At 36.2% G+C, this 25,014-nt stretch overlaps 1 protein-coding gene across 1 annotated transcript in view; it reads left to right on the top strand.

Annotated features, from left to right (window-relative positions):
• The window catches only part of KCNH8 (potassium voltage-gated channel subfamily H member 8), a gene marked incomplete at both ends in the record, with an annotated part of 340,973 nt that overhangs the window by 206,599 nt on the left and 109,360 nt on the right, over positions 1-25,014 (top strand). Inside the window, one exon of the mRNA XM_079705106.1 lies at positions 19,511-19,668. Coding sequence (XP_079561232.1) covers positions 19,511-19,668 — 158 coding nt within the window. The remainder of the gene's footprint in view (positions 1-19,510; positions 19,669-25,014) is intronic.

The raw sequence follows: 25,014 nt of genomic DNA, 5'->3' as shown, positions 1-25,014 counted from the left end.
ACTGCTTCTTGGGAGTGGGAACTGTTAAATTACTAAGTTAATGGAAGGAGAGAGTTGTGGGCTTTGCTTTGTGTATTAGTTTGATTTAACAGGATGTTATAACAAGAACTGCAACAATAACTCAGTAGCTTATGGGATGTAGAAATTTGTTCTCTCTCACCTAATGCTCTTCTGAGTGTACTGAAGGCTAGCAGAGGGAAGCAGAGGCGAGTGGTTCTCTTACATAGTCATTTAACAACTGAGACTGACAGTGGCTCTACCATATTTAGTAAATGGCTTCTAAGGTCACTTCATTCTTTATTCCAGCCAGAAAAACAGAAAAGCAAAGAGCATGAAAAAGCTAATATACACAATTTTATTGGACAGAGCATAAAATTTGCACACAACTCTTCTGTTTGCAAGAGCTTAGCTACGTGACCACACTAGTTGCAAAGGGACCTAAGAATGTCATCCAGCTACAATTCTATTACTCTGGAGAAAGGGGAATATGAATTTTGGTGAACAGCTGTATTTTGCATTATACCCTTATAGGTGCATTACAGGGCTTTTAGATTGAGGGAACAAGAACGAAGAAAAGCAAGGGGCTATGTTAAATATTAGAGGCAATGACATACTTTAAGTGTGTCTCACATTCCTTTGGGTGTAATTTTGACTCTATGCAAATGACCCTTTACTCGCTGAGCTCAGATCCTAATATCAACATAATATGCAAATCTTCTACCTGAAAAATAAATATATATGCTATTTCTCCACAGTCATTTATTAAGAGTGTTGCTGTTGCATATTTTGAATGCATTTCAAATGGCGTGTATTACAAGACACCATGCCAGTTCTTCCCAAGTGGTGAGGTCTACTAATAAGCTAAGGTAATAATTTACATGCTCATTAAAGTTACCCCATAAAAGAAAAGTAGGGGGAAGAATAGTGAACAGCTATGGAGGGTGATATTTGATCAGATCAGCCCATATCTTGGACATCTTTATTAAGATATTACAAATGAATTCTTATCATCAAGAGATGTATTTTCATGACAGGTTGAAAATCTGAACTTGCCAAAAAAGTGAAAAGTCTGATAACAATTTAAATATACAGAAATATACAGAAGGCATGGCCAATAGCAATCTAGAAGCAAGTTGAGGGTCAGCTGTGTTTGAATCTCCCTAATAGCAAAGGGTGCATTCCTGCTTCTATTTAAATATGTTCAGAAGAGCATCAGTACTGCTGGACATTCAAATGCTAAAACAGCAAATAGCATTAGCTTGGGTAATAGAAATCATCAAAACCACTAAAAGTCTAGTAACATGCTAGTGACAGTCAAATACCACATTTGCATTACTCAGTTGTTTGAGTGATGCCTCAAAAAACAACTTCTCAGAATAAAACCTTAGGTTTACAGTTTGAGGCAGTGTTCAGTCCTGAGTAACCTGAATTTTGTAGGACCTTCTTACGCTAGCCCCAATAAAGACACGTGGTTTGCCGATATTGCTAGAAAAATAGCAGTAAAACAATCTCAGTATAACAAAAGGTTAATTTGAGGGCAAGACCTTTTCTGAGTACATGAGATCACTTTTAACAAATAGATGTGTTTTTGTAAAATTTTATTCATTTTTACACCAAAACCCACTACCCTATAAGTAGAAAACAAGTAGAAATAAGTAATTAAAATAAGTAGAAAATATAATAAGTAGAAAAACATAGGGTTCGTGGGTTTAGAGAGTTATGTTTTGTTATCTCTGGAATATCACTAAGAAACTCTGGAATATCACTAAGAAACTCTGGAGACTATATTTTCATTATATAAACAGAAACAGGAGCAGTTTTTTTCCCTTCCCTCCAGAAATACCATACAATAAGTTTAAAGGATAAACTTTGTAAGAATGTAAAAAAGCTCTCGGTGTGAAATACGAACAAATAAAATAACTGGAGACTCATTTCTTTTAAGCCTCCAACTCTATTTGGTAGCCCTGTTGACACTGTATATTTCCAAACCATAGTTAAACCCCTGAAGCACATCTTCTGTCCTGACTCACTATAACCAGCTGCATCCTGGAATTAACTGGCTCTGGAATTCCTCCTGCCTCATTCCAGTACTGCTCTGTCTTGTTGAGTTCCAGTATGATTATTTAGAGTTTTAGTTCTGCTTGCCTTGTGATTTCCTTTCTTGGCTTTGATGATCCAGCTACCATGATGAATTCTTGCATGTTAAAGGCCTCGTGATAGTGACTTGACTTGTCATTATATTACCGAACTCAGCTTCTGCTGCTCACCGCTCAAAAGCCAATAATTTGAGAGGCAAGTAGCAATAGAAAGGAAAGGTGCTTTAATCAGAATAGCCGGCTATCTGGGGCAAAGGTGGACTCGTGTCCTGAGACCAACTCTGAGCATTCTGCTCAGCCAGGACAATTTTTAAAGGGAGAATGATCTCAGTGAATCATCAAGTTAGGATGTTGGGTTCTGTATCATTCTCCATTGGGTGCAAACTAGATGACTCTTTCTTCAGATGTTATCTTGCCTATGTGATCCACCTGCAGGATTGCTAAGCGGGCTGTTGAGGATAGAGAGTTAGTCATTCTTTAACTGCTTAATTCTTCATTCTTCTTTTTATCTAGGAAAAGAATCAACAGGTTAAAGCAAGGCATGGTGTGCATTCAAGAGAGCATAGGTCAGGAGTTAGGTTAAATTGCCTAGTGATCTCTTTTCTATAATTAGGTCCTTTTAAGGTTAGAGGGGAAGAGAAATGGGCAAACAGGAAAGGGGCAAAAGAACTGCTTTCAGTTGGGCTACACTCTGTACTCAAACAGCCCTGAGGGAGAATTAATAAAACAGACACCATTTTACTTTCCAGCTTTCCCTTTGATTTCAGTGACCTGGAATATAACACGACAAGAGCAAAGAATTACTCGGTGCCACAACTTTAGCATTTTTGCCTGGGCCTACTCATACATTACTGAAAGCAGATGGGTTGATGTATACACACATACACACATATTTATGTATTTATGTATGTATGCGTGTATGTATGTATGCATGTATTTGTTTCTAAGAGCATTAACTGTAATAGCCCAAATTAGAAACAACCCAAATCATATGGGTTGATAATATTGATTTTTTTTGTGATTTTACTCTTCACAATGACTAAAAATAGACTGAATTATAGAAACCACAAGTGGGAAAGCAATTCTGGCATAACACAAATGTAATTTCTATTGATGGCATTCCTAAAAATAACTATGAAATAATCATGTGCTTAAGTGAGAATCTATTTTTCTCATCATCAGGCATGGTTCCATTATTTCAAACACTTCCAATTTGATATTTAAAATTCAAATATTTCAAATAAAAATCCATTTAGTCTCTTTTAGTGTAACTTCAGATTTGTGACTACTCAACTTATGCTTTAAAAGTCAAATATATTAGTCATATTTTGAATGCTATTGAGAGTCCTTAAAATATAGCTTGAACACATCTGTTGCTGACTCTACTGGAAAAGCTAGGATCTAACAGATAGGCAGGTTATTGGAGCAAAATATACAGACCAGAAACAGATCTGCACATATATGATCTCCTGATTTATGACAAAAATGTCACTGAAATGCTTTGGAAATGATAACATTTTCTAAAATGGTGCTGGGTCAGTTGAATATATTTTCCACCGGGAAAATATAAATCTTGACTCCTGTATCACACCATATACAAAATCAATTGCAGATGGATTGTAGACAAAATGTGAAAGTTAAAAAATGACACTCCTAGAAGACATCAAGTAGAATATCTTAATTACCTTGGCAAAGGCATCGATTACTTAAACAGAACACAACTCATAATCAGGACATATAATAACAATTCCTACAGATCAGTAAAAGAAAAGGGAGGGAAGCATATTTCAGTAGATTAAAGTCCTGCACCAAAACTTCATGAAAGAAGATACCCAAATGTGCAGTCAGTATGTGCTCGATATCATGAGGAAAATGAAAATAATTTCACCACCGCTAGAATGGCAAAAAAAACCCCAAATTATTACCAAGGTAGCAGAAAGATACAGAGCAACCTGAAATTTCATACACTGTATGTAAAAATGTAAATTAGTACAGTCTCTCTGTTAAACTTTTTGCCACCGTACTAAAGTAAAATATATAATTACTTTATGACCCAGAAATTTGACTCATAGAATCAACAGACACACACTTGTACAAGGAAGGGTATAGGTGTTGTGTGCATGCATACACACATATTTATGTATTTATGTATGTATGCATGTATGTATGTATGCATGTATTTGTTTCTAAGAGCATTAACTGTAATAGCCCAAATTAGAAACAACCCAAATCAAATTTTCAGCAACAATAAAATTAAGAAATGAATTTCTTTATAGTTATACAATGAAATTCTATAGAGCAATAAAAAACAGTAAACAAGTAAACATGGCACCATGGTACCAAACTGATGAAAATCGCATATGCAATGTCTAGTGAAAGAATTTATATACAAGAGTACCTACTATATGATTCCTTTTATACAGAGTTCCCAACTAATTAAGCAAAACTATTCTATGATAATTGGGACAACAGTGACTCTGGGAGGGGTTACCGACTGGATGGGATCAAGGAAGTCTTCTAGGGTTCTGGTCCTAGTTATATCTCTATCCATGTTAATGGCAAAGGTGGTCAACTTTGGGAAAATTCATCAAGCCATCCATTTAACACCAGCGTACTTTACAGTATATATGTAATTCTTGAAATAAGACATTTTTAGATATGTTGAACAATTGAACATATGGCAACCTATAGTCAAAATGCTATAGTTTGTAGGACTCTAAAAATTACCTAAATTTCAAAATAGTTAATATATGTACTTAAATCCTGTCACATAGCAAGAATTTAGTAAACTTACCTGTTATTATTTTTGTTATTATTATTTTATTGTCATTTTAACGCCATTATAGTATTTGTGCCATAATTATGTCTATAAAGTAACAATAAAAATAATAGTATGAATACATCAGGCAACCTTAGATAAGTCATTCATGGTCCCTGTTCCTCAGTTTTTGAAGCCTATAGAACGGCAGTAGCACTACTGGTAGGAATAACAGCAAAGACAACTAATACCTGCTCAGTGGTCTACAACCCGGGACCCTGACTCCAAATTCTCACTGTGAGCCACTCTTCTCTATAGACTTTTAAGAATGTCTCTCAGAATGGGCAAGGGTTTTCTGTGGTAACAAGCAAGCTCAAACTCTCGAAGGTTTGTGCCTCCCTCATGCTAAGTCCTTGTTGTGAATCAGCTGTGAACTCTGAGCCCTGTAGTCACTCGGAATCCCAGGCTGATAGAGGCCCCATCTTGTCGCGTGCTTCCGTGATCATCAAGGCAGGGAGAAGAAAATGTGAGGAATTGCATACAAGCTCTCAAAACTTTGCCCAGAAATGTTTCAGGATACTCCTGCTCTCATAATTTTAACCAAAGCAAGTCACAGAGACATGCTTAATCTCTTCCAGTGGTAGGAAATATAATCATACCAGGAGGTTGAAAGCCAGAAAGATTTGGCAAATAGCACTAAAGACTATCATAAATATTCAGGATATTATTTTCCTCAAGTATGAAACTGAATATGAAAGTACTAATTAAAATGTAAAATGTTATGCAACTATAAAAGCTCTCATTATTTAATCTAAATTTTTTCTCTCTAATGAGGATATATGTGTTGGATTTCATGCTGGGGCAAGCACTAATTATATTACCACTTTTTTTTAACATCTTTATTGGAGTATAATTGCTTTACAATTGTGTGTTAGTTTCTGTTGTATAACAGAGTGACTCAGCTATACATATACATATATCCCCATATCTCCACCCTCTTGTGTCTCCCTCCCACCCTCCCTATCCCACCCCTCTAGGTGGTCACAAAACACGGAGCTGATCTCCCTGTGCTATGTGGCTGCTTCCCACTAGCTATATTTTACATTTGGTACTGTATATAAGTCCATGCCACTCTCACTTCATCCCAGCTTGCCCTCCCCCCTCTCCGTGTCCTCAAGTCCATTCTCTACGTCTGCATCTTTATTCCTGTCCTGCCCCTAGGTTCATCAGAAACTTTTCTTTTTTTTTTTTTGATGCCATATATATATGTATTGGCATACGATATCTGTTTTTCTCTTTCTGTTTTCACTCTATATGACACACTCTAGGTCCATCCACCTCACTACAAATAACTCAATTTCATTTCCTTTTATGGCTGAGTAATATTCTATTGTATATATGTACCACATCTTCTTTATCCATTCATCTGTCAATGGACACTTAGATTGTTTCCATGTCCTGGCTATTGTAAACAGAGATGAAATGGACATTGTGGTATATGACTCTTTTTGAATTATGGTTTTCTCAGGGTATATGCCCAGTAGTGGGATTACTGAGTCATAAGGTAGTTCTATTTTTAGTTTTTTAAAGAACCTCCATACTGTTCTCCATAGTGGCTATATCAGTTTGCATTCCCACCAACGGTGCAAGAGGGTTCCTTTTTCTCCTCATTGTAGTTTTGATTTGCATTTCTCTATTGATTAGTGATGTTGAACATTCTTTCATGTGTTTGCTGGCAATCTGTATATCTTCTTTGGAGAAATGTCTATTTAGGTCTTCTGCCCATTTTTGGATTGGGTTGTTTGTTTTTTTGATATTGAGCTGCATAAGCTGCTTGTAAATTTTGCAGGCTAAATCTTTGTCAGTTGCTTCATTTGCTAATATTTTCTCCCATTCTGAGGGTTGTCTCTTCATCTTGTTTATGGTTGCCTTTACTGTGCAAAAGCTTTTAAGTTTCATTAGGTCCCATTTGTTTATTTTTGTTTTTATTTCCATTTCTCTAGGAGGTGGGTAAAAAGGATCTTGCTGTCATTAATATCATAGAGTGTTCTGCCTATGTTTTCCTCTAAGAGTTTTAGAGTGTCTGGCCGTAAATTTAGGTCTTTAATCCATTTTGAGTTTATTTATGTGTATGGTGTTAGGGGGTGTTCTAATTTCATTCTTTTACATGTAGGTGTCCAGTTTTCCTAGCACCACTTTTTGAAGGTTTGTCTTTTCTCCATTGTATATGCTTACCTCCTTTATGAAAAATAAGGTGACCATATGTGCATGGGTTTATCGCTGGGCTTTTTATCCTGTTCCATTGACCTCTATTTCTGTTTTTGTGCCAGTACCATACTGTCTTGATTACTGTAGCTTTGTAGTGTAGTCTGAAGTCCAGGAGCCTGATTCCTCCAGCCCCATTTTTCTTTCTCAAGATTGCTTTGGCTTTTCGGGGTCTTTTGTGTTTCCATACAAATTGTTAAATTTTTTGTTTTAGTTCTGTGAAAAATGCCATTGGCAATTTGATAAGGATTGCATTGAATCTGTAGATTGCTTTGGGTAGTATAGTCATTTTCACAATGTTGATCCTTCCAATCCAAGAACATGGTGTATCTCTCCATCTGTTTCTATCATCTTTAATTTCTTTCATCAGTGTCATAGTTTTCTGCATACAGGTCATTTGTCTCCTCAGGTAATTTTATTCCTAGGTATTTTATTATTTTTGTTGCAATGGTAAATGGGAGTGTTTCCTTAAATTCTCTTTCAGATTTTTCATCATTAGTGTATAGGAATGCAAGAAATTTCTGTGCATTAATTTTGTATCCTTCTACTTTACCAAATTTGTTGATTAGCTCTAGTACTTTTCTGATGACATCTTTAGGATTCTCTATGTATCGTATCATGTCATCTGCAAACAGTGACAGCTTTACTCCTTTTCCGATTTGGATTTCTTTTATTTCTTTTTCTTCTCTGATTGCTGTGGCTATAACTTCCAAAACTATGTTAAATAATAGTGGTGCGAGTGGACCACCTTGTCTTGTTCCTGATCTTCATGAAAATGGTTTCAGTTTTTTACCACTGAGAATGATGTTGGCTGTGGGTTTGTCATATATGGCCTTTATTATGTTGAGGTAAGTTCCCTCTATGCCTACTTTCTGGAGAGTTTTTATCATAAATGGGTGTTGAATTTTGTCGAAAGCTTTCTCTGCATCTATTGAGATGATCATATGGGTTTTCTCCTTCAATTTGTTAATATGGTATATCACATTGTTTGATTTGCATATATTGAAGAATCCTTGCATTCCTGGTGTAAGCCCCACTTGATCATAGTGTATGATCCTTTTAACGTTCTGTTGGATTCTGTTTGCTAGTATTTTGTTGAGGATTTTTGCATCTATGTTGATCAGTGATATTGGCCTGTACTTTTCTTTCTTTGTGACATCTTTGTCTGGTTTTGGTATCAGGGTGATGGTGGCTTCATAGAATGAGTTTGGGAGTGTTCCTCCCTCTGGTATATTTTGGATGAGTTTGATAAGGATGGGTGTTAGCTCTTCTCTAAATGTTTGATATAATTCACCTGTGAAGCCATCTGGTCCTGAGCTTTTGATTGTTGGAAAATTTTTAATCACAGTCTCAATTTCAGTGCTTGTGATTGATCTGTTTATATTTTCTATTTCTTCCTGGTTCTGTCTCAGAAGGTTGTGCTTTTCCAAGAATTTGTCCATTTCTTCCAGGTTGTCCAGTTTATTGTCATATAGTTGCTTGCAGTAATCTCTGGTGATCTTTTGTATTTCTGCAGTGTCAGTTGTTACTTCTCCTTTTTCATTTCTAATTCAATTGATTTGAGTGTTCTCCCTTTTTTTCTTGAGTCTGGCTAATGGTTTATATGTTTTGTTTATCTTCTCAAAGAACCAGCTTTTAGTTTTATGGATCTTTGCAATTGTTTCCCTCATTTCTTTTTCATTTATTTCTGATCTGATCATTATGATTTCTTTCCCTCTGCTAACTTTGGGGTTCTTTTGTTCTTCTTTCTCTAATTGGTTTAGTTGTGAGGTTAGGTTGTTTATTTGAGTTTTTTTTGTTTGTTTCTTGAGGTAGGATTGTATTGCTATAAATTTCCCTCTTAGAAATGCTTTTGCTGCATCCCATAGGTTTTGGGTTGTTGTGTTTTCGTTGTCATTTCTCTCTAGGTATTTTTTTATTTCCCTTTGATATCTTCAGTGATCTCTGGTTATTAAGTAGTGTATTGTTTAGCCTCCATGTGTTTGTATTTTTTACAGATTTTTCCCTGTAATTGATATTTAGCCTCATAGCTTTGTGCTTGGAAAAGGTACTTGATATGATTGCAATTTTCTTAAATTTACCAAGGCTTGTGACCCAGGATATGATCTGTCCTTCAAAGTGTTCCATGAGCACTTGAGAAGAAAGTGTATTCTCTTGTTTTTGGATGGAATGTCCTATAAATATCATTTAAGTCCATCTTATTTAATGTGTCATTTAAAGATTGTGTTTCCTTATTTATTTTCATTTTGGACAATCTGTCCATTGGTGAAATTGGGGTGTTAAAGTCCCCTGCAATGATTGTGTTACTGTCACTTTTCCTTTTTATGGCTGTTAGCATTTGTCTTATGTATTGAAGTGCTATTATGTTGGGTGTATAAATATTTACAATTGTTATATCTTCCTCTTGGATTGATCCCTAGATCATTATGTAGTGTCTTTCTTTGTCTCTTGTAATAGTCTTTATTTTAAAGTCTATTTTGTCTGATATGAGAATTGCTACTCCAGCTTTCTTTTGATTTCCATTTGTATGGAATATCTTTTTCCAGCCCCTCACTTTCAGTCTGTATGTGTCCCTAGGTCTGAAGTGTGTCTCTTGTAGACAGCATATATACAGGTCTTGTTTTTGGATCCATTCAGCCAGTCTATGTGTTTTGGTTGGAGCATTTACTCCATTTGCATTTAAGGTAATTATCGATATGTATGTTCCTATTACCATTTTTGTAATTTTGGGGGGGTTGTTATAATAGGTCTTTTCCTTCTCTTGTGTTTCCTGCCTAGAGAAGTTCGTTTAGCATTTGTTGTAAAGCTGGTTTGGTGGTGCTGAATTCTCTTAGCTTTTGCTTTTCTGTAAAAGTTTTAATTTCTCCATCAAATCTGAATGAGATCCTTGCTGGATAGAGTAATCTTCATTATAGGTTTTCCCCTTTCATCTCTTTAATTATGTCCTGCCACTCCCTTCTCACTTGCAGAGTTTCTGCTGAAATATCAGCTGTTAACCTTAGGGGGATTCCCTTGTATGTTATTTGTTGTTTTTCCCTTGATGCTTTTAATAGTTTTTCTTTGTATTTAATTTTTGGTAGTTTGATTAATATGTGTCTTGGTGTGTTTCTCCTTGGATTTATCCTGTATGGAACTCTCTGTCCTTCCTGGACTTGATTAACTCTTTCCTTTACCATATTAGGGAAGTTTTCAACTATAATCTCTTCAAATATTTTCTCAGTCCCTTTCTTTTTCTCTTCTTCTTCTGGGACCCCTATAATTAGAATGTTGGTGTGTTTAATGTTGTCTGAGAGCTCTCTGAGACTGTCCTCAATTCTTTTCATTCTTTTTTCTTTATTCTGCTCTGCAGTAATTCCACTATTTTATCTTCCAAGTCACTTCTCCGTTCTCCTGCCTCTGTTATTCTGCTATTGATTCCTTCTAAAGAATTTTTGATTTCATTTACTGTGTTGTTCATCATTGTTTATTTGCTCTTTAGTTCTTCTAGTTCTTGTTAAATATTTCTTTTATTTTCTCCATTCTATTTCCAAGATTTTGAATCATCTTTAGTGTCATTACTCTGAATTCTTTTTCAGTTAGACTGCCTATTTCCTCTTCATTTGTTTGGTCTGGTAAGTTTTTACCTTTCTCCTTCATCAACTCTGTGTTTCTCTGTCTTCTCATTTTGCTTAACTTACTGTGTTTGTGGTTTCCTTTTCGCAGGCTGCAGGTTTGTAGTTTCCGTTGTTTTGGGTGTCTGCCCCCAGAGGCTAAGGTTGGTTCAGTGGGTTGTGTAGGCTTCCTTTTGGAGGGGACTAGTGCCTGTGTTCTGGTGCATGAGGCTGGATCTTGTCTTTCTGGTGGGCAGGACCGTGTCCGGTGGTGTGTTTTGGGGTGTCTGTGACCTTATTATGATTTTAGGTAGCCTCTCTCTAATGGGTGGGGTTGTGTTCCTGTCTTGCTAGTTGGTTGACATAGGTTGTCCAGCCCTGTAGCTTGCTGGTCTTTGAGTGGAGCTGGGTCTTAGCATTGAGATGGAGATCTCTGTGAGAGCTTTCACTATTTAATATGTGGAGCCAGGATGTCTCTGGTGGACTCATGTCCTGAACTCAGATCTCCCACCTCAGAGCCACAGACCTGACACCAGCCAGAGCACCAAGACGCTGTCAGCCACATGGCCAGGTACGTGGGAGTTTCTTGCCTTTTGGGAAGTCTGAGGTCTTCTGCCAGCCTTCAATATGTGTTCTGTAGGAGTTGTTCCACATGTAGTTGTATTTCTGATGTATTTGTGAGGAGGAAGGTGATCTCCACGTCTTACTCCTCCACCATCTTGAAGGTCTCTCGTTAGCACATGTTTTGTTGTCTATCTTAGTCTTCATTAATTCTAAGTTTTGTTACTTGGATAACTAATATTTACTTCATATGAATTTAATAGACTTTAATTATTATTTTTTTAAATTTCATGACTGAATATTATAAATGTTATAGTCCTTATGTTTTCTATTGGAGTTAAATTTGGAAATTTTACCACTCAAAAACTACAACTATAAACAGGATAAGTATGCCAAAAGACTTTCTATAATTAAGTAGTGTATGCATAAATCATGGTTTTTCAATAGCTTATGTTGAATCATTAAATTATTTTTACTAAAAATGATCAAGTAATTCCAAAATTCAATATCTAATTTAGAGTTACATAGCACCTGAAAGTGGATAACTTATATGGAGCCGAAATTGTTAGTTTTTACACATACCAGTGTACATGTTATGTGGCAGTTTTTTAAGAAGATAATGTTATACAATAAATTGAAAGCAATGTACAAAGTCAGTATAATAAAATAGTTATAGACAATAAGTGGGAGTTTTCTTAGAGATCTGCTGGGAATGTGTGCTGTGTCCTTTGACCTGCCAGCATATTCACAGATGGTGCTTCAGATAATAAAAATGGGAGTCCATGGTCCCCATCAGAGGCATGCTTCTTTTGGATGCCTTGTCCATCTTTGAGTGCCAAGAACCCTGCACAGGGCAAAGAGCACAGTGGGTCCTCAGTTGACACATTTTCTTAGTTCTTAAGGATGTTGCAAAGCTGAAAGTTATAGCTATGCTTTAGATCTTCCAGTAAAAATGAGAAGCAGTCAATTGGGAGCAATGTGTACAAAAAATCCAACATTTGGGAATTTAACTTGGCAAAATTTTACTTTAACTAATAGTAACAAGAGTTTTGTTTTTTTTTTTAAGATTCCCCAGCACTTTACTAAGGCTGCATTACTAAAAGAAAAAACAATTCTAAATATATACTAGAAATATTATACTACCACCCAATTGGCAAAAATTTTTAAGTGTGACAGCATCGAGTGTTGGTGAGACTGTGGAATAATGAGAACTCTGAAAACACTGCTGAGTATTTGCTACTGTCTTCCCACTGGACAGGCTACATCTGGGGGTTAACTTTTGTCTTTCCTGGTAGAGAAGAGAGCAGGGACACTTTTGAAAATTTATGTCCTGCTTTTAAGCAAATAGGAAGAGGGCAGGGAGATTTTCTGGCTTCTGCTCCTTCTCAGTTGCCTTCAGCTCAAAATAATTCTTATTCCGAAGTGGCATATTTGAGGATGGCATAGTCTGCTACCATTGCATTACCTTACTTCCAAAAGGACAGTAGTCAACTACGTGAATGATTTTCTTTTCTTTTCTTTATTGTGTTAAAAACCTGAAAATTTCTTTTCAAAATAAAAATTGATGGGGCAACTCACTGTGTAAAATGAATAAAAATTCAGCCTGAAAAGTGGAAAGAGAGGGATGGAGGGAGGGAGGGAAGGAGGAAGGAAGAAAGAGAGGAAGGAAGGAAGGAAGGAAGGAAGGAAGGAAGGGAAAGAAGAGAGAGAGTGAAAGAAGGGAGGAAGGAAGGAAGAGGCAAAAACCCAAACCCTATCTTCCATGAGACTTTGCTGTGAAAACCACCAAACAAGAGAAAAGCGTCTGGACTGAGAAGAGGAAACCATATCAGCAAGAGACAGTTGAAAGAATTGGAGATCTACAGCCTGGGGCATGGAAAGACCGTGGTGCCTGATTTCGAATATTTATAAGAAGGGCTTTTGGGTTGGAAGGTACAACGTATTCTGTGTTGCTGCTAATGACAAAATTAGAACCAGGGAGAGGGAGTTAGAAGGAGGAAGACACCTATTTGAGGAAAGTAGGAAGGATGCGTCAAACTAAGACAGCACTCACAAAAGGCAGAGGGCTCACCCTTGCCAGAAGCATTCAAGGCCTTGTTGACCGCATCCTTATGAAGCATGACATGGATGGGGTTCTTCCATTCAAAGAGAAGTTAGGATGGAAGGACCTCTTTTCTGGGCTGTTCCATCTGATGTTGACGTTGAGGGTCAAAACTGATGTAAGAGTCCACCATGACCCTGATACAAAGCAGAAATCAATGGTGGTATCGACCACGCCCAACCCACCTGGTTGCATTCTTTCAGCCTTACCTTTTCTTCAGCAGGCAATTGCTTTTAACTGCTGCTTCTCCCTCTGTCTGCTGCCCTTTCTTTTCCATGAACTTCTCATTTAAGGTAAGCAGGAGGGACAAATACTGACAAGATGAGCAAGGATCAGGTGGTATGAAAATCTCATCCACTAATCCTAGCAATCAATTACAGCCATTCTTAGGATTTTGAGTCCCTCAAGCCTCTTCATTAATCAACCCCCAGTTATTCATTCTTCCTACACGTGCAACTCAAATTTGCTGTGGAATCATACTGTGTTCAGAGGAGTGTCTCACAAGCAATGGAAAAAAACTGGGTATCTTTAGAATATTAGTCGGCAGCTGGTTTAGTTACATCTCTCTCCACCCTCGCTGTACTATATCGATTAAATTGTAAAGAAATGGCTAAATGAAGATATTATTTGTATTTGGTGCATATGCTCTCATGCACATCATTCTATTTTAATTTACTTTTTAACAAGTAAGTCAATATTATTTTTAAATTATTTCCCATCTGGCATGCATGCTAATAAAGAAATCTACTAATTTGTGCCATATCAAATTTAGCCTTTTTTTTTTTTTGTACTTTCTAATTACATAGTTCTCAAGGAAATCAAACTGGAAAAACTGGATTTAATCTTCTTGCCTTTTAGTTCTCATATGTAACCTTTTAGTGAGAGAGAGAAATGAAACACTAGTTTTTGGAGGTCTTAACCATATGAAAACAAAACACGCATAGTTATCTCTCTATTATTTGTCTTTATTTTCATCATGCTTGTGTAAAACCTAAATACAGCAAGGTAAACTGACTATCCTACAAAATAATTCAGCGGGATCTGAATCATAAAAGAATTCAATTATAGTCTGCCTCATTTTGGTGGGGTATATTATGATCAATTTTTTGAAATTCTGTAAATCACATGTATGTATGTATATATGGTAATTCTCTATTACCCTGTTTGTTTATTCATTTCACATGATACCAGCACCATGTGCCACAAGAGACTGCTTATGCATACACACATACGTGAGGCATTAACATTTCTAAGTGCTAAATTCGTATGACTCAATTCGTTATAGTTTTGGAAATATTTTTCCTGATTCAAACTGTGTGTATGTGTGCTTATAGACAGTTTTACACGTTGATAATAAATGGAATTAACAAGAAAAATTAAATATAAAAATTTCCATATTAATGAATTTTCATGTATTTCTCAACTTAAAGTTGAAAAACATTATACTTTCTAGATATCTCAGAATGAAAACCATACTGCTGCCTTTTAGGAAGGTTAGGGTTAGGGTCTGGAGGAGACCACATTCTTACTGCAACATTTGAATGAGTCGCTGAGTTAACTCACTGAAGGTGTAAAACTTTATGGGAAGTGAGACAACTACAGGGGAAAGAGCAGCTGGACCCAGTATAGTTGGTGAATCTCCTCTTCGCCCCCGTGGTTCTTTTATGAGGAACATCAGATCTGGGAGGCTCCTTTTTCCCTCGTCACAATCTAATTTTATTCTGTGTTTCCCTTACTCTGAAAGAACGTGTGCTCCCCATTTCTGCACTTCCGTTAAGGGAACATTTACATTGCCACCACATCTTTATCAGTGGAGAGAACACAGAGTGATTTCTCAGTTCTCCCTGGACAGATGCTTAATCCTTGTATTTCCAGAATCAAAGACAGTTCATTCCCCCACATTCAATTCTGTGACCCTGATATAATATTCTTTTACCTGGGAGCTGCCAATACTGAATTGAATCTAAGGGCTAAAATCGGAAATATATTTCTCTGCTCTAACCTATTGGTATTGCCCCTAAAATATATTTGAAAGTGCAGTAAATCTTTAAGATAATGGAAAGAAAATGGAATTGCCTGTCAAAAGATGTCTTGTTTCTCTCTTGCTTACTATCTTCATGACTTTAAACAATTTCCTTAAATCTCCTGAGTCATTAGTAAAATGTCAGTGATAGTACACCTGAGAGAGTTGGCATGGGAACAACACAAACTAATAAAAATGAAAATATGTTTTGTAAATCACAGTACAACAGAACTATGTCTATTATTATGTGTGTGACAAAATTAGGTTTAAAAAAAAAATCAGCTATCTAAAAATAATTATGTAATAACCCAAATGGGAAAAGAACTTGAAAAAGAATAGCTACATGCATATGTATAACTGAATCACTTTGCCCTACTCCTGAAACTAACACAGCATTGTTAATCAACTATACTCCAATATAGAATAAAAGTTTTTAAAAAGAAAGAAATAAATAAAAATAATACTCACATTGTAAATCAACTATACTTCAATAAAATTTTTTAAAAGAGTTAAAAAATAAATAAAAATAATAATCATCATTCACTCAAACCTACAGTCCTTATATGATACCATAGTCCTAGAAATCTTAGAATATAATACATATCTAGGTTTTTTCCCTGAAAATAAACCTGAAAGTACTCAAGTACTTCAAAAATATATTTGTATCCATAAATTTAAAAGATAGCTTTTATTCTTTTGCTGTTAACATTCTTTGTGTTTAAAAGTCTTAGCATTACTTCTTTTTAAACTTAAAAATAAACACATCTTCATTTCATCCAATTAACTCAATTGAGTAACAGATTATTTTTTTAAAAGCTTTCTAAGCTCATATTTTGTAATGACTCATCCAAGAAAATATCTTTTCTGTTCAGAAGTCTGCACCTCCATTTTATTCTTTAGTCAACCACATAGCTTTAAAAATGTTTACTGTATCAATCAACCAAAGACCAATTAATCATTTCTTCCATTCCTCCATTCAGGAGAGCACCCCAGGTATGTGGATGGTGGCAGTGGGTTTTCTGTAAAATCTGTGGTAGAACCTGGTGATCGGTTAGTAAATACACGAAGTTAGTAAATACACAAAATTACTAACTCAATTACACAAATAGTAATAGTACACAATTAGTACACAATTGTGTACAATAGTACACAATTACACAAATAGTAAATACACAAAATTACTCCTTCAATTTGATAATGAACTACTTATCGACTGCTTTATTTCAACAGCTGCTGGTCTAAGCTGTTAAATTTCTCGGCTAATGAACAAATACATGAGTCTAGAAAGTTAAAGAGAAAGAATGAAAAGGTCACCTCCTACCCTAACAACTTCACAACATTCCCCTGAGCTCCCAGCCCCCTTTGGTGGCCATACTTCAAGGATGCATTGGTACTTTTTGCCATGATAGCACTTTTACTCTGCAATGGAAATCACCTTGGGATTGTGTTCATCCTTTGTGAGTGGCTTATCGACTAGCTTCATCCTTTCATATTCTCAGTATTAACAATGGAAGTATTTTAATATTTTTATTTTTTGACAAAATGACTTCTAATAACGCCATCTTAATGTTAGATCATTCACAATAGTCTAGAACAATTAATGTTTTCTTTTTGAGTCACCTAGAACTTGCTTCCAGATCTGAGATGTGACTGGTCTCTGTTGAGGCACCAAAACCCAAAGCACAGAATTGGAACTTAAGAGACTTGAGTGCAGGTCTTGCTCTTTTCACTAACTATCTGAGGGGTTTAATCTTGAGCTTTAGTTCATCATGTGTGACCCTGGGCAGATCACTTGATGTCTTTTCTGCCTCAGTTTTCTCATCTGTAAAAGGGATTAATAAAAATACTTACCTCTTAACATTGTTGTAAGGAGTCAATGAGATTATGATTATAAAGGTCGTAGAACAGCACTGTGTTCGTATTAAGAACATATGTGTTATCTATAATAACGTAATAGTAATTTGTTTTGTCAGAATTCCTGTATTATCTCATCTCACAGGCTATAATGAGAACCAGATGACTTACTAAATGTTGTATTAGTTTTTTATTGCTGCATAGCCAATTACCTCAAACACATCAGTTTAAAACAATACCCGTTTATTATCTCATAGTTTCTATAGGTCAGAAGTCCAGATCTACCTTAGCTGAAGTCTCTCCTCAGGGCCTCAGAAGGTTGAAATCAAGGTGTCAGCTTGTGGTCCGTCCTGGAGCCCAGGATTCTCTTCCAATCTCATGTGGCTGTTGAGCAAATTTCTTTATGGTTGTGGGACTAAGGTCTCCGTTTCTCGTGAGATGTCAGTGAGGGGTCTTCCCAGCAATTAGAGGCTGCCTGCCGTTACCGGCCATGTGGCCCTCCCCATAATATGCGGTTGCTTCCTTCCAGGCCAGGAAGAGCATGCCTCACTTCTTTCCAATCCCTTAACACCAGATGAAGAAAGGTCTGCTTTAAAGGGCTCACCTGACGAGGGCAGGCCACGCAGATCATCTCTCTTTACCCCTATGATGTAATGTGATCACACCTTCATACCTCATCATGCTCAGGGCATCCACCCTTACCCAAGGGGAAGAGATCAGAGGAGAGTGAGGGTGGTGGCAGGGGATTGGGGGTGGGGGGCATCTTAGAATTCTCCTTCATATGTGATGTGAAGTGAAAAGTAAACATGATCTACAAATATAAAGTGCACATTATTGTAATCTTTATTATTGTTATCATTACGATCATGATACCAACAAGTTCTTAACCTCACATGACACGATTCCACGTACTTGCAATGGTTTATATTAGCTGTAAAGAGTACTCCAATTCATTTAAAAATTATGTAACTCAGAGCTTAGCATTCGTTTTCTAGCTCCTTGAATTCCTATTCTCTTTGGGGTACTTCCTTCCCAAATTCCTTCCTTTGATCTTTGTCACTGAATCACGACACTCCCTAAGAACAAAGTCCCACAGACAAATATGTTTCTGTTGGGGTTGCCAGTGCAGAAAATGATCAGCCTTCATCACACTTACGTGTATGTACCCATCCCAAAATTCTCCATAACTTGGTCATACTCAACTCTAAAACAAATTAAAGAAAAGATAACCTTTTCCAGTGCTTTAATGATATTTAACCCAGGAACTATGTGACAGACTCAGAAGTTTATTCCTAGGCAGCAGGATTGAACTCTAGATGGTCCACATGTCTATGACTTTGTCCTTTGACCAGCCCTCACAAGGATGTCATATATTGTAAAAAGTTTGATAAATAGATAGTAAAATATAATATAAATATAAAATAAATACAAATATAAAATAAACATAAAATACAAATATATTAAAAGGACGATGTAAGGAATGGTTGAAAATGATTATATCTTCCATTTAAATGGAATGAGGAGTTTAACCTAGAAATCCAAAGAAGAACCTTCTGGTATTTTGTGAATACAAACACCTTCAGGGCAAGGATCAGTTTGATAAACATACGGAGATTAGTAAAACTTTTCTACATGGAATAGAGTACTACTGGATAAAAAATAAATAAAAAGAACATGGACTGCAAATTATAGTTGTGTTCAGAATCGTCTCTGCCGCTGTTGGCAAGATGATCATGGATGAGTTACTTTTCCCACCGAGACTTAGTTTCTGCCTCTGCTAATACTGCCTACTATGTACTGTCTGCTATGTTAACATCATCTTCTACGGTGGAAGAACATTGTTCTCTTTAAGTGAAACAATCTAAGCTAAGTTCTTAGGACAATGTCTGGTACACAGTGAGCATTCAGTAAGTGTTGCCTATTGTTGTTATTGTTATTATTATTTATTTTAATTATGTTAACGTGTGGCCCAAAGTCTGGAATGTATTACTGATCAAAAAATACTTTCTTCACCCTTCTCCAATACCTGTTTGTTGAGTTGAGCTGGATCTGTCAAGAAGAGTATTTTGGATATTGTCAATCTAAAGTACGTTAAGAGGTTACCATTAGTCTAATATAATATAGTTTTCTTCCTCCCTTCCTTCCCCACCCCCACCTGCCTGTTTTCCTTCCATCTTCTCTTCTTAGCTTGTCTTTCCTTCTTTCCTTCTCCTCTCTCTCTTTCTCCTAAATGCTCTTACTCTATCCTTTTTTCTCAAGCAGATATTATTTTAAATTTTCGAACAACCTATGTCAGCAAGTCTGGCCAAGTTATCTTTGAAGCAAGATCAATTTGCATCCACTATGTCACAACCTGGTTCATCATTGATTTAATTGCTGCCCTGCCTTTTGATCTCCTGTATGCTTTCAACGTCACAGTGGTGAGTAAAGTGCTCCCTTCCACATGACCTTGAAGGTTGGTTTTACCCCTGTGCTTATTTTTCACATGTTCAGGTTTTAAATGTTTGTGGCAATTTGTATGTCCAGGATTTTGTGCCCTTTTTAATAAAGAAGCCAAGGTCACCAATGATTTGCAGGCCAGATTCTCCACTTAAAGGAGTTACTTCCTTTCTGAAATTTGTATTACCCATTTCTAATCATGTAAATACCTAGAACCAGGATATTAAAAGCTTGAATTTATCATCAAATTGACTCACTAAACAAATCCTTTGATAAGGAAACCACCTGCAGGAATAGAAGCATTACTTTATGTTACTGAGCCAGATATTCCCCTCAAGAATTTGGTGGAGAGTTTGAAGATTTCTTCTACTTTTATGACTTTTACTTGCTACCTTTTGAATATTTCATTATTCATTGGCAAAACAAACAGAAGACCTATCAAGATAGAAAGATAGGTTGAAATTAAAATAGAATTCAACTACTTCTTAGAAGTCCCTGTAAAAATGCTGGATTGAGCAAAAATCTAAATGATAAAATGACCAACGTAAACCAAGCATCCTCTTGAATATTTTTTTTTTTTTTTTTTTTTTTTTTTTTTGTGGTACGCGGGCCTCTCACTGTTGTGGCCTCTCCCGTTGCGGAGCACAGGCTCCGGACGTGCAGGCTCAGCAGCCATGGCTCACGGGCCCAGCCGCTCCACGGCACGTGGGATCTTCCCGGACCGGGGCACGAACCCGTATCCCCTGCATCGGCAGGTGGACTCTCAACCACTGCGCCACCAGGGAAGTCCCCTCTTGAATTTTTATTGATATTTGTAACTTCTCCTCTTTCTTCATCTAAAACTTTTATTCTCAGATTTCTTACAGGAAAGAAAGTATGCCCACTTGTAGTCATAGCTATTTTTACTATTTAATGATTGACACTCTTAAAAGCATTAAGTGTTCCCTTATAAACAGAGAGACTTTTAGGAAGGTATAAGAGAATTTTTTGGACCAGTAATACAATTTGCTGCCAGAGTAACCAATTTTAGCAGGCAAAAATTTACTAGACATTAGTTCAAATTAAACATATTTCCTACTCAGTTGACAAACCTCACCCCATAGAAATTATATTCTCTATCAAGAAGTTAATAGCACAGTTTTCAATATTAAACAAAGTGATCAGTGTTTCAAATACAATCATTACTGACTTCAGAACAGAGACTGAACTAAACTCCTGACTATATAGTACAGATTTGTGCATTTGTTAATTGCCTGTATAATAGTATTTTTCTTTTCTGTTTCTTTCAATTTTTTTTGAAGTTGGGAAGTTGAGAGTGTCAACATCATTAAGAGGTTTATAACTCAACTGAAGTGAAAGCTCTGGGGAAAATCTAGTATATAATATCAATCAGTGCTAAACTGGATTGTTATCCGAGCTTTTTAAAGTGCTTTTCAAGATTGAATTTGACTAGATAAGTATACTATAATGAAAGTGTAATGAGTTAAAACAAGGCTTTTGCAAGACTGCCAAAAACTATCCTGAAGAAGCAGATAATTCATAAAATGATAAGAAAAATTTTCCAAATTATCCTGGAGAATTGTTAAATAAATGGTGTTTCATAGACTGCTGTAAATTAACTTGCTCTGCTACTAAATACTAATAATCATTTTTATATTCCATTTCTCTTTGGGCACTGAACAAATAGGATAGTTTTAAACATATATATATATATATATATATATATATATATATATATATATATATATATATATATATAGTACTATAAAGTCTATAAAATAAAAAATAAGTAAAATGTTTAGATATGATTAAAATTTCCATTGTCTAAAATTAACACAAGTAAATAATTTTGAAAAGGGCTAATTCTCATAATTTGATGAATTTTAAATACTTGTACATTTTCACTGTGCTTCTGCTACCCTTTTTCGTTCTCCCTTGTGAAATACAGCACAAATCCTTTATAAAGATTTGAAGTTATAGATCAACATCTATATCAGAAAGAAAGAAAAAGAGGAAAGAAGGAAGGAATCTCTCTCTATTATCAGTGATATTTTTTTCTGCTTTTCACAGGGGTGAGCATATGATCATTTAACATTTGGCATATAAATTTGTTATTCCTCCCAATATATTAGTCAGTATGAAATATTCGATTTGAATAGAAAAGCTTGTTCAAAACATTATATTTACTTCCCAGGAAAGCATAAGTTATAAGGAAAAGTTCATAAGTTATGCTACTGTTATACTACACAGACTTACAAAAAGAAGAGCAGGAACAAACAAATAAAATAACAAAGGGGCTGATTTTCCAGGTCTAAAGTGGGTCCAGTTAGTGCACTTCCATAGATGACATTCAAAAATGCATGGCAACCATCAAAAATGTATTGTATGCTTTAGCTTTGGCTGTGCCCACAATTGCTGATGGCAAATGTTTTACATGCAGCTCACACATTTACTTATTAAAACTTACTGTGTATAAGTCATGATGAAAGGCACGACGAGAGATAAAATTGTGAATGAGACATAGAAATTATGTTAGAGTAAAAAGGCAAAAGTATGAATCCAAGTTTTATCACTTACCATCTGAGTGATTTCTTGGGAAAGTTAACATCAGAGTAGGCCTAAAGTCATTAAAATTCCTGCAGGGTTTCTGAGTAGCCTAAAAAGGAAACTTTTCTATAAAATACCTTGCCAAGTGTCTAATACCTAGAAAGACCTCAGTACGGTAATTAACTTTTTTCTTCTCTTTTTTCTTCCCTAGTTGATAGCCAGGAGGTGGTTATGTCCACTTGGTAATAGGGGAAACTGCAGTTTGATAGAGGTTTTTAATGAATGCATCATTCACTGTCTTGCACCTGTCTACAAGGTGCTTATAATTCTTAACAGTGACAAATTCAGAGCAGCATCCCAAGAGTAAGAGGGTCCTTTCTCTTTTTCAGATGATATATTTCCATTGAAATCAAATATGCCTCTTTCTTCTGTCATTCATCAAGAGCCAAAATTCACATTTTATAGCCGGAGGTTTTGGACTCAGATAGGAATAAATACAAATTATTTTAAGTGACAGCGAAATCACCAGGGCTGCCTCATCCTGGACTCCCAGCCTCATGTCCCTTATTTTTGTAAATGACTATTGTTCTCATGTAAGGGCAGCCTCACATTCTTCCCTCAAACATCCCCTTTCTGGCCAGAGAAAATGGGGAGCTTGCCTGCATCAATACTCTATATTCAGATGGTGTGTTAGTCTACTCAGGCAGCTATAAGAAAATATCATAAACTGGATGGCTTCAACAACGGGAATTTATTTCTCACTCTCCTGATGGCTGGAAGTCCAAGATCAAGCTTTCAACCAATTTGATTCTTGGTGAGGGATCTCTTCCTGGCTTGTAGACGGCTGTCTTCTCTCTGCGTCCTCACGTGGCCCTCATACAGTGAGGAGAGGGAGAGAGAGATTGGGGTGGGTGGCGAACAAGAGAGAGGGCACTCTGTTCTATTCTTATAGAGGCATTAATCCCATCTTTAGGACACCACCCTCATGACCCCATCTAAACCAAATTACCTCCCAAAGACCCCATCTCAAATACCGTCACACTGGGGGTTAGGGCTTCAACATATGAAATTTGCAGGGACACAATTCAGTCTGTAGCAGATGGTATCCTCCATTTGAGAGTTCTGCTCCAGGATTCACTTTACTTACAAAATTGTTATCTATCTATGAAATTCACCTACCTATAAAATAAATTTCACCCTTAGTAATTCCTCTAAGCCACAGAGTAGAAACTGCATCTGACTTACAATCAGCTGGAGAAATGATAGGTGAGGACGTGAGTATGAAGGAGAAGAAAGTAAAACTCTACCCAGAAGACCCACAAAAAGGAATAAAAGACCACAGCTACCTGGCAACTTCCTCAATCGACCTTATGGGTTTTTTTTGTTTTGTTTTTTGGGGGTTTTTTTGGCCACACCACACCTTGCAGGATCTTAGTTGCCTGACCAGGGACCAGACCCAGGCCTCCTGCCATGGAAGCATGGAGTCCAAACCACTGGACCACCAGGGAATTCCCATCCTTATGATGTTTTTGTATTTCAATATATAATAATTCACAAGATTACAGTGGAAGACACTTTTATTGAATATCTATTATTATAGTGAGCCTGGAGTGTTTTGCATCTTCACATAAGAGCTTATCCATTCACTCATTTAACACAAATTTACTGAGCACTTCCTATGTGTCAGGCACTGCTCTAGGTACATTTTTCTTGGAGATAAGGGAAGATGGCTGGAGGAGGGAGAAATTAGAAGTCAGTTGACTCCAGATAATTATAAAGGCAGACTCTCAAAAGATGCTGACCTTGTTTATGATTCTGCCTGTAATGGAAAAATTATTCTTAGGTGTAGTCATACAAACCGCTTCCTTACCCTCTATTTATGGTTCACCCCCCAAATTAGAATAGGTCAAGGAACTTGTCAGATTCTATTTGCATATGAGTTAATGTTTTATTTAACTTTTCTTTTCTCTTGGAAGGTATTAAAAAGAGTGTATATTAGTGCACCACATGTGTTGTAATAGTGACATTGACCTTTCTGGTGGACACCAATGGTGCACATTTTTCAGTTGAGCCCTGAAGTCAAGAAACTAACTCCTTAACTACAAGTCTGTTGTTCTAGTTCATAACAGAGGCAGAATCTAAAAGGATTTTCCAAAATTTTGTTCCATTTGATTTTGGTTCCCTAAGCATGTTTGTTTAACAGAAAGCACAGAATGTATGTGTTCCAGGCAAATGTTTTCTTTGTCTATTGATAATGTTAGAAGGACGATAGCTAAGTACATGAGGCAGGAGGTGCTACTGGTATTTGTGAGCAGATCTTACTCAAGTTTTTAGGTCTCACTATTTAAAAATAAGAAACCTAAGTTACTTTTGCTACCACTTTACAGGGTTTTACTTCAGTCTATACAAAGTTTTGTTATAACGCAGCTCCCTTACATGGAGAAGGGGAAGTGGAATTGAAAGATATTAAAAGAAAGGGGTGAAGGCATCTTCTATTCAATCCCAGTCCCATAATGTGTTTCAGTTGTATATCAGAATATATAAAATTATCTTCAGTCATATAGGTAGAGAAAAAAAGGTACATCTTAATTAAGGAAGATAAGTATTAACTCAAAGAAATTAAATTGCCTTATCATTTTTTATCTTATCAACTTCCGATATAATATATCAGGAAACGACATAGAAATGGTCATAAAATGGTCACAGCGTTGGAATCCCAATTATACTTAATTTCAAGAACTTCCTAGAGTGGCTGTAGCTGAAGTGACTGTTGTGGATTA

This window comes from Hyperoodon ampullatus (assembly GCF_949752795.1).
Source record: "Hyperoodon ampullatus genome assembly, chromosome: 5".
Lineage (NCBI taxonomy): Eukaryota > Metazoa > Chordata > Mammalia > Artiodactyla > Ziphiidae > Hyperoodon > Hyperoodon ampullatus.
This window is presented reverse-complemented; position numbering and strand designations above follow the sequence as displayed.